The 10,592-nt window shown below is 36.0% G+C and overlaps 1 protein-coding gene across 1 annotated transcript in view; it reads left to right on the top strand.

The window, feature by feature from the left end:
- The window catches only part of LOC107747660 (myelin-associated glycoprotein-like), a 28,440-nt gene extending 18,854 nt beyond the window's left edge, over nucleotides 1–9,586 (top strand). The window contains exon 10 of the mRNA XM_016562255.1: nucleotides 9,271–9,586. Within this exon, the coding sequence (XP_016417741.1) occupies nucleotides 9,271–9,586 (316 nt within the window). The remainder of the gene's footprint in view (nucleotides 1–9,270) is intronic.
- Nucleotides 9,587–10,592: the final 1,006 nt, after the last annotated feature.

Raw genomic sequence — 10,592 nt, 5'->3', positions numbered from 1 at the left:
TGTTTTTGCTGTATTTTGGATCAAATAAATGCAGGCTTGGTGAGCAGAAGAGAATTCTTTAAAAAACTTTAAAAATCTTACTGTTCAAAAACTTTTGACTGGTATGTTAGCCTATAGTTTGAAGTTAAAGATATTAATAATTAAGGTGAGTCTAAGATGTTTATTTGACAGTGATTTCACATTTCTTGTTTGTATGAAGGCTAAATACAAATAAAAGGTGAACATTAATTTATTTGTGCTGTTTTTTTTTCTAAAAAAATTTAATAGTTTTATAGGAAGAGTTTTCATAGACTTGGCAAATAAATTTTTCACAAGTTTGTAGGTACAGACATCTGTTGTGGGTGTTCTTTGCAGTTTTTATGAGGCTTTTTTTTAAATGGTGTTCATATCGATATCGGAATTATATTGTATCGACCGAAATTAAGAAATATATTGTGATATACATTTTGACCATATTGTTCAGCCCTAGTCTTGACTTTAACGGTCATTTTTGACCTAAAGCTCTATACTTACTAAAATGTCTTAAAGTATTTTGTCTGTGTATTTATTGTTATTTTCAGAAGCTTACAGGCTCAGTATAAGGCTTTGAGTTGCCTTATACTGTGCCTGCAAGCTTCTGAAAACAGATCTTTTCTCCAGAAATGAAAGTGAAAGCATAAAAGTTCATTATACATTGTCTCCAGTCAACTGAGGCCAATTCAGTTTCATGATTTAATTATGTGACTAAATCAGCACTCCAAAGTTCCAAATTGTGTAATATTAGCATGAGTCATAATTTCCTGAGCCTTCCTTGTAATTATTAAAACTAATAAAAGTAAAAAAAACATATCTATGCAAACTGAATGAAAACTGACTACATAACATTCTGCAAGATTGCATTGTTCGAACTATCAACACATTTATATTTTCAGAAAGTACAAGTTTACAAAACTGTCACTGGGGCAGTATCTTTTCAAAAACTATATGTACTTTTAAAGTACTAATATGTACCATATGTACCATTGCAATAAATTAGCCAAGAACAATACATATTTATAAATACTGTATATATATATATATTTTTTTCCTTATATATTTTTTTTCTTCTTCTTCTTCTTCTTAAACAGGAGATTGCTGGCTCCCTGATCCCCCAGGGAAATCAGGAAATGGCCTGATATTAACTTAAAATGGGTGTTCTGATTGGTATATTTAAATTCTCTGCAAATATGGTGCACTGTAAATGATTCTCTTGACTTTTTTACTCAAGTGCATATACTCAGGTAACACAGTACGCATATGCAGTCTGCAGTATGGGATTGGCTGATGGACGGTCAGATGCAAAACTGGAAACCGTCCCACCCAGTCAAAGGCTGCCTTGGTCATTTGGCACTTCATCAGTGTATTGTTAGAGGAAGGGTTTTTAGTGTTACTTGAGTATTATGCACTCGAGTAAAAAAGTCAAAATAGTATTTTACAGTGCACCATATATGCAGAGAATTTAAATATTAAATAGATATTTAATCATAAATAAACTGAATTAAAAGAATAAAATAGTATTTTACAGTGCACCACATATGCAGAGAATTTAAATATTAAATAGATATTTAATCATAAATAAACTGAATTAAAATAATAAAAAAACCTCAAAATACATTTCAGTAAAAATGCTAAATCTTGGTATGTATTTGATCATGGTATAATTAGAGGCGTCATGCCCATTCAAACCGAGGGGGCACTATGGAAGGCCCAAAGGGCCAAAAACATGTGAATTTTAACGTCAACAACACGTTAAATACGCGTATTTTCACGCGTTAAATACGTTGTTTGCGCATGAAAAATCAGTGCGTTAAATACGCGTATTCAACATGTATATAATTTGTTAAATACGCGTGAAATATGCGCTAAAAACAGTTTGAACGGGTCAGTGTCATTGGCTCCTGAATTCTTGGGTCAAACCATTTCTGTGAGCTTAGGAAGGGTGTACCATTCATAGACTAGGCTGCCACCATTTACAATGCAACAGATCAGCTTATTCAGCCTATTTATTTTGTCCCTTTTTTGTCTTTTTTGTATAGCCTATAGAAATAATATATTTAAATTGCAGTTTTATGAAAAATGTGATACAAATAAAATTGCCTCGTTTTTCTCCACTCATGCCTTTATGTAAATAAACACATTAGTGAACATTCTAGCTTTAACAGTGATCAAACTTAAGTTAGCATCAAATCATTATTATTTGTGTGGGGAAATCAGTTACAGTGGAGGTAAGCAAGCAATGCAGGTTTAAGATACAGACCATTGTAGCCAATATCTGTCATTGGAAAACAACATGAGCTTTTATTGTGCTTACATTTACAGCTATATCCAGCAGGTTACACTTATTACCGTATTGGCCCGAATATAAGACGACCCTGATTATAAGACGACCCCCCCCCTTTTTCCAGATGTACCTTTTGGAAAAAGGCTTTTTAAAAACCAAATCTTGTCTTTTCTCAGTAACACATTTTGTCTTCAATTATTTTCATATTGCATATTTTTCCTATTTTAATTTTTGTTTTGAAAGTATGGTAAAAACTGGTCAAATGTACCAACAATCACATTTAAAAAATATACACTTTTTGATATACCATAAAAAAAAAAAAACAGGTAGCCCTTCTGAATTAGGACATTTAGGCTATCCATCTACTAGTAGCCTACCAAAATCTTATTAACAGTAGAAGTTAAATCTTACTGTAGTCTTCAAATCTGGGTACTGTCTTACGTTTTAAAATCACAAAGTGAGTTTGGTGCCATCAGGCTAACGTGACAGTCACGACTCATGCAGCTGTAAGGTTTTCTGCTTCTTTTGTTTTTACTCGCGATCTTTACAACACGCATTACATTATGTATTTCATGGCACACTCGTTCTATGCGTATTTGGCTACACCTAGTGTTGTGGGTGTATTATTGACATGTCAAAGTCTAGACCCCGAATATAAGACGACCGCGTTTTTTCAGATGTATTTCCAAGAAAAAAATATCGTCTTATATTCGGGACAATACGGTACTTTATAATTCTTATATAGACTTTATACAAGAATTTCAGGAATAGAATGAGAGCTTGTACTTAGGTCAAGACAGGTATAAGAACTTGATTTGGCTTTCCTGACAGCAGAAGTATTCCACTGTACTAAAGTCCTAGGCAACCCTGAAAATTGGTATTAAAGCAATTTATCTGTGAAATGATGAGGTAATTTGTTAAAGTACTTCATAAAATGTAAGTAAACAAATAAACATAAAAATACTAAGTAGCTCTGTTTTTTAGAACCACACACATATAGTTTATACAGTATATGCAAGTAATCTGGATTGTTACTGAGTAGCCTATTGTACACTTCGTAACAGCTAGAATTAAATTTATGGCTGCTTTTGTGACAGTTTATATGTTGGTTTAGCAATGTGACAGACTTGATTGGCTTACTGAAAGTATTAAAAGGCTAGGACAGAAGACTAATTGTACTGCAATCTGCACAATGACCTATACCATGAAGGTAGCTGAACAAACTCGGTTACAGGAATAGTTTTGATTTGACAAAACCAAACCAATGCAATCAGGCTTTGCTGATGCCATGAAGCAGCTCATGAACTTTCTCTGTCAACTTTGATCTTAAAGCTATATGAACCAAACCCCTGCAACAACTCAGTGTTATTGGCAGCAGATCGAAATACATTATAATTCAAAGTTGTAAGTATATGTCATAGCCTTTTTTGATTAATTTTGGGGGAAGTCACCTGCATGTTCTATGTTACACTACTGTATACAGTGACCCTGCTAAGGGCATAGTTCATTGGCTAAGTGCTTGTTTTTGAGACATTCTTGATATAGGCTACAATATAGAACAAATTAAGCTGTTCACTGTTTAACATATTCATATAACATATTCATTACTATTTTAAATCAGAACTGATGTCACTAAAAGCTCACATATACAATAAACCTACAGTACAAGACTTTCTATTCACAAAACCAGCCTCATGTTGTTTTAGAGCTGTGAATGATTGCAATATGTGCAGTCTATTGTTCTTATGACTCTATAGGGCAGGAGTGTCAAACTCAGTTCCTGAAGGGCCACTGTCCTGAAGAGTTGATTAGCTGGGTGTGTTGGAGCTGGTTGGATCGAAACTCTGCAGGACAGTGGCCCTGCAGGAAATGTGTTGTGCACTTGTGCTGTAGGGAATGCTTAAACTTATTGTTGACCTTTTTAATATGTACTGTATTGTATGATTAGGTGCTTTCTAAGTGAAACCTGCATGCTTATATAAAAAAGTGTAAAGTGTTAAATTAGCAATTTAAAAGGGGAGTCAATGCAGTGTCACTTGTCATCTTTCTTAACTATTTTATTAAAGCCTTCTTTGATGGACAAAGTAGATAAACGTATGAAACTGTGAATGTACGCCTACAGTGTGAGGCCCACCACACTGCACGATGTTCACCACACACAAGTATGTACTGAAAATAAATAAATAAACTGCAACACAATACATTCCATTTGCTGTACAGTAAAGGCATGTAAAAGCATGCTAGTATTTCATGCAAGTATCAGGGAAAGCCCACAAATTTGATCTAAATCTCTAAAATTATTTTAACTGTATAACCATTTTTGTAGTAAAACCATAGAAACCACAAACTGATGATGTCCTTGCAGATAGTAGCCACAGTAACTACACTGAACAAAATTATAAACGCAACACTTTTGTTTTTGCCCCCATTTTTCATGAGCTGAACTCAAAGATCTAAGACTTTTTCTATGTACACAAAAGGCCTATTTCTCTCAAATATTGTTCACAAATCTGTCTAAATCTGTGTTAGTGAGCACTTCTCCTTTGCCGAGATAATCCATCCACCTCACAGGTGTGGCATATCAAGGTGCCTTAGGCTGGCCACAATAAAAGACCACTCTAAAATGTGCAGTTTTAAAAGGCCAAAAAATTAATAATAATAATAATTATAAAAACACCAGGTTTTCTGTACTTGTAGGGCTGTACAATTTGGTCAAAAAATGTTTTTTTATATATCAATATAACTAATAATGATTATGGTTATTATTTCTAAATAAAAACATTTAAACATTAACATTTTAATAACACTATTTCACTATAATATACAAAACTGAATATTTATTATATAAATATAAATATAAATGTATATATAAATATAAATTATATAGATGTAATGTAATTATGTTTCATCAGTTACAGTGGAGGTAAGCAAAAAAATACAGATTTAAGATACAGACCATTGTAATCAATACCTGTCTTCGGAAAACAACGTGAGCTTTTATTGTGCTTACATTTATAGCTATCGCCAGCAGGTGGCGCTTATCGAAACCTCTTTTTGTTTTGAGATTATGCCCTCATCTTACAAACAGTAATTAGGTACACAGGTGATGTTATCCATTTAAATGTATTTAAAGACTTAAAGTATTTAAATATGGTATTTAAGATTTTATATAAGAATTTCAGGATTAGAATGAGAGCTTGTACTCAGGTCAGGACAGGTATAAGAGCTTGATTGGCTTTCCTGACAGCAGAAGTATTCTACTGTACTAAAGTCCAAGGTTACCCAGAAAATTGGTATTAAAGCAATTTATCTGTGAAATGATGAGGTAATTTGTTAAAGTACTTCATAAAATGTAAGTAAACAAATAAACATAAAAATACTAAGTAGCTCTGTTTTTTAGAACCACACACATATAGTTTATACAGTATATGCAAGTAATCTGGATTGTTACTGAGTAGCCTATTGTACACTTCGTAACAGCTAGAATTAAATTTATGGCTGCTTTTGTGACAGTTTATATGTTGGTTTAGCAATGTGACAGACTTGATTGGCTTACTGAAAGTATTAAAAGGCTAGGACAGAAGACTAATTGTACTGCAATCTGCACAATGACCTATACCATGAAGGTAGCTGAACAAACTCGGTTACAGGAATAGTTTTGATTTGACAAAACCAAACCAATGCAATCAGGCTTTGTTGATGCCATGAAGCAGCTCATGAACTTTCTCTGTCAACTTTGACCTTAAAGCTATTAACCAAACCCCTGCAAGAACTCAGTGTTATTGGCAGCAGATCAAGAGAAAATATAATTCAAACCCCTGCAACTACTCAGTGTTGGCTTTGTTGACCTACCACCCCTGTGACGGGTTTTAAACCTAACCAGCAGTTTACTCAAATGAGACTGCGCTATTAATGCTAACTCATTTTTTTCAGTTCCCCACTTACTTTACCTTTCTCAAGCACTGACAGAACACAGACTCTGACTGAGCCAGGCCACTTGACATCCAAGCTTGTGATCATACATTCATACAAATCATCTGCATGATGAATTGTACAGTAGGTCAGTGTGTTAACATATTCATTACTATTTTAAATCAGAATTTATGTCACTAAAAGCTCACATGTACAATAGACCTACAGTACAACAGACTTTCTATTCACAAAACCAGCCTCATGTTGTTTTAGAGCTGTGAATGATTGCAACGTGTGTGCAGTCTATTGTTCTCGTGACTTTATAGGGCAGGGGTGTCAAACTCAGTTTCTGGAGGGCCACTGTCCTGAAGAGTTTGATTAGCTGGATCAGGTGTATTGGAGCTGGTCTAAAATTATATTTTAACTGTATAACCATTTTTGCTTACCCCCATTGTAACTGATTTCTCCACGAAAATGTCAATGCTTTGATGCTAACTTTGAAGCTAAACACTAATGTGTTTGTTTACAAAAAGGAATGAGTGTCGAAAAATCAGGCAATTTTATTTTTATCTAATTTTTCATAAAACTGCAATTTTAATATATTATTTCTATAGGCTTTACAACAAAGACTAAAAGGACAAAATAAATAGGCTAAATAAGCTGATCTATTGCATGGTAAATGGTGGTAGCCTAGTCTATGAATGGTACACCCCCCTAAGCTCACAGAAATGGTTTGACCCACGTCTTCAGCAGCCAATGACACTGACCCGTTCAAACTAATTTTTAATGCATATTTCACTCGTATTTAACACGTTATATACATGTTGAATACGTATATTTAACACACTGATTTTTCATGCGCAAACAACATGTATTTAACACGTGAAATACGCATATTTAACGTGTTGTTGACGTGTTAAAATTCACATGTTTTTGGCCCTTTTGGCCTTCCATAGTGCCCCCTCGGTTTGAATGGGCATGACGCCTCTGATTATACCATGATCAAATACACACCAAGATTTTGCTTTTTTACTGAAATGTATTTTGAGTTTTTTTTTATTCTTCTAATTCAGTTTATTTACGATTGAATATCTTTTTAATATTTAAATTATCTGCATTTATGGTACACTGTAAAATACTATTTTGACTTTTTTACTCGAGTGCATATACTCAAGTAACACTAAAACACTTCCTCTAACAATACACTGATGAAGTGCCAAATGACCAAGGCAGCCTTTGACTGGGTGGGACGGTTTCCTGTTTTGCATCTGACCGTTCATCAGCCAATCCCATACTGCAGACTGCATAATGCGTACTGTGTTACTTGAGTATATGCACTCGAGTAAAAAATTAAAAAGAGTCATTTACAGTGCACCATATATGCAGAGAATTTAAATATACCAATCAGAACACCCATTTTAAGTTAATATCAGGCCATTTCCTGATTTCCCCGGGGGACCAAAAAATACACAATGCACAATATTAGAGCCAGCAATCTCCTGTTTAAGAAGGCCCTTTTGGCCTTCCATAGGGCACATGCCCCCTCAGATTTTTGAGCCAAGTGGATTTTGAATGCAGCTTCCAAAATTAAAAAAAATAACCGATATTATTTATATATAATAAATAATAATTTTTTTTATATATTTGATATTGTGATATTTGTTATTAGAATGTTCAGTTCGGCACATCACCAGATTCTAAATTCAAATCTGTGCTCGCGCTATGGCTGGCGCTGAGCCAGAGACAGACGCGTTTATGCAGTGCTGTGCATTATAACCAATCACACACGATTCTGTTGAGCTTATGAATTCAGTGGCTAATCAGAGACGTTCAGATGAGTCATCGCTGAAGCACCAGTGTTTTGTTCAGTGCGCGCGCTCACCGACTAAATTCTGCTCTCTGGTGAATTCTCTCATCAGAATAAAAACAAAGTGCAGATGTGTGTACGATGTAAGCAAGATATTCATTTCAAAGTGTAAACAGCTTCATTATAATGGGAGTTTCTGAGAGTGCTTGAACTCTGGCTAGACTGAAGTCAATGATAATGTTCTTTTGATGTAAATGATCTTTGCTCTCTTTCTGTAGAATGAAAGTGTTATAATTAGTAACTTACGATGTATTTATTAAATTCACATTAAAAGACAAAGTCAGTCGTATTAAAATTGTTTATGACATGACACCCATATCTGGTAGGCCTACTTATGTAAAAAAGAGTTTTTATTTTATTTTATTTTTTTTGCATAGTTAATAGATTACACTAACATTTGGCTACTTAATACCCTGGGTATAATTGCAAAATCCTTTAAGGAAATAAAGTCAGCTTTTTTCCCCCAATCACTGTGGAAAGAAATCACATTTAGCCTAATGTTAACCATCATTATTTCCAAAGACATCAAAAGCAGAAGATACTTACAAGAGAACATTCTTATATAACACTTAGTGGATTGTGACAGATCTGCGATAGCAAAATCTCCCTAAACTAACCTTTTGTCACATTTCCACTTCAAATTGTCAAACTAGTATGAAAATAAATTAATGAGAGCCATCTAGTGACCGATTGCACAAATTAATCAAGTCCATTTAAAAAAGGCCTAATCATGTTTTGAATCATTTTTCAATCATTAAATTAATTAAAGGATTTAAATGTTTTTAGGGTAATAAAGGGTTTTAGGGTTATATATATTATATAACATATATATAAACAACATATATATATATATGTTGATGAATCCAAGATGGCGGCGCGTGCACACACTGCGGCTTCTCTCTCTCCCGACAGAACGGTGTTTTCGTGTTTTTTATCTTGTGAGTCGCAGTGTTTTTGTACGTATTCGTCGCGTCTATCTGTCTCTAAGCGCGCATACAGTCGTGAGTTTCTGCTCGATGTCGGTAGAACCACATTTTTAGAGCTAAACTCCACGCACGCCAGCTTCAAAGCTACCACCATCATTCCAGTCCCAAAGAAGTCGTCTCCATCCTGCTTCAATGACTACCGTCCAGTTGCACTTACCCCTATTCTCATGAAGTGCTTTGAACGGCTAGTCATGCACCACATCAAGTCTGCCCCCCTCCCTGGATCCCTTCCAGTTTGCATATCGGTCCAACTGCTCGACAGATGACGCCATCGCCACTACCCTCCACTCAGCACTCACACATCTGGACAAAAAAGACTCATATGTCAGAATGCTGTTCATAGACTTCAGTTCAGCATTCAACACAATCATCCCTCAACAGCTCATTCACAAACTGGTCCAGCTGGGGCTCAACACTTCGCTGTGCAACTGGCTGTTGGACTTCCTGACTGGAAGACCTCAGGCAGTACGGGTCGGCAGTAACACATCCAGCACCATCACACTGAACACTGGGGCCCCCTAAGGATGTGTGACACATGTGTGTGAGCATTCTGATTTGTGTGTGAGCACATGTGTGTGAGCATTCTGATTGCCCCAGGTGGCTGGACCCAGTATAGGTCATAAACCCCAACCTCCTCATGTAATCTAATGGCACGTGAGACAAACTAAATAGTCAAATTACACTTCAAATTTTTTTTTTCCAAATATGGTGTCCGTCATTTTAGGTAGTTCTTATCATGCTGTCATGTAAGAGTTATTTTTTCTAATAAGTTTTCTTTTAATCAGTTATTTGATAAAAACGGGTTGTGGTGTCATGACTGTGATCTTGCAATTGGGTCTGCAGGAGTTTGGGCAGGACTTTGATACCGCGGCTCCACCTCACGATCTACTGCGCAGACTCGGGCTCCAAATTACGTCATTTTCGCAAGATGAGAGCGGCCATACTGAGGCCCTGTCCCAAATTGCACACTTCATGTGCACTTGCGGTCTTGCAGACATAATGGCCGCCACGTGTGCGTGTCTGTTAAGTCCACGAGACCGTAGGGTGTCCCATTCCTCATTTTAGCTTTCAGAATGGTGCTCGCGAGCCCCTTTGCGGCCACTATGCACCCTCGATGCGCACTTCTGCCGAGCCCGCACTGAGGTGAGCTCCGCAGCAAACTTCTACCCGACAGTCAAAGCGGCATTACATCACAAAAGTGTGGACTCAGAGGAAGACTGCGAGGGTTTAGGGTGCGATTTGGGACAGGGCCTGAGAATGTTTTGGCTTCACTTATTATAGTGGAAGGAATATATTGCACTTGCGCCCATCTGTTCTGAAAACGAGGTGTGTTCAGGCGCATTGTTGGCGCGTTGCTATTTTGAGGCAACTGAAAATGATTGCGCCATTGACCAACTAAAACCTGGTCTAAAGTCAATGGTGCAATATTTTTTATTAAATTTTTTTTATAGTTAGTAATATGCGCCTATAATCAGGTGCACAACGTGCGTACTCTGCTTATTACACACACAGGGACGCGCAGTATCAC

This window comes from Sinocyclocheilus rhinocerous, unplaced genomic scaffold (assembly GCF_001515625.1).
Source record: "Sinocyclocheilus rhinocerous isolate Xijiao unplaced genomic scaffold, SAMN03320098_v1.1 scaffold4214, whole genome shotgun sequence".
NCBI lineage: Eukaryota > Metazoa > Chordata > Actinopteri > Cypriniformes > Cyprinidae > Sinocyclocheilus > Sinocyclocheilus rhinocerous.
The sequence above is the reverse complement of the archived record's forward strand: the minus strand, read 5'-3'. Positions and strand labels throughout refer to the sequence as shown.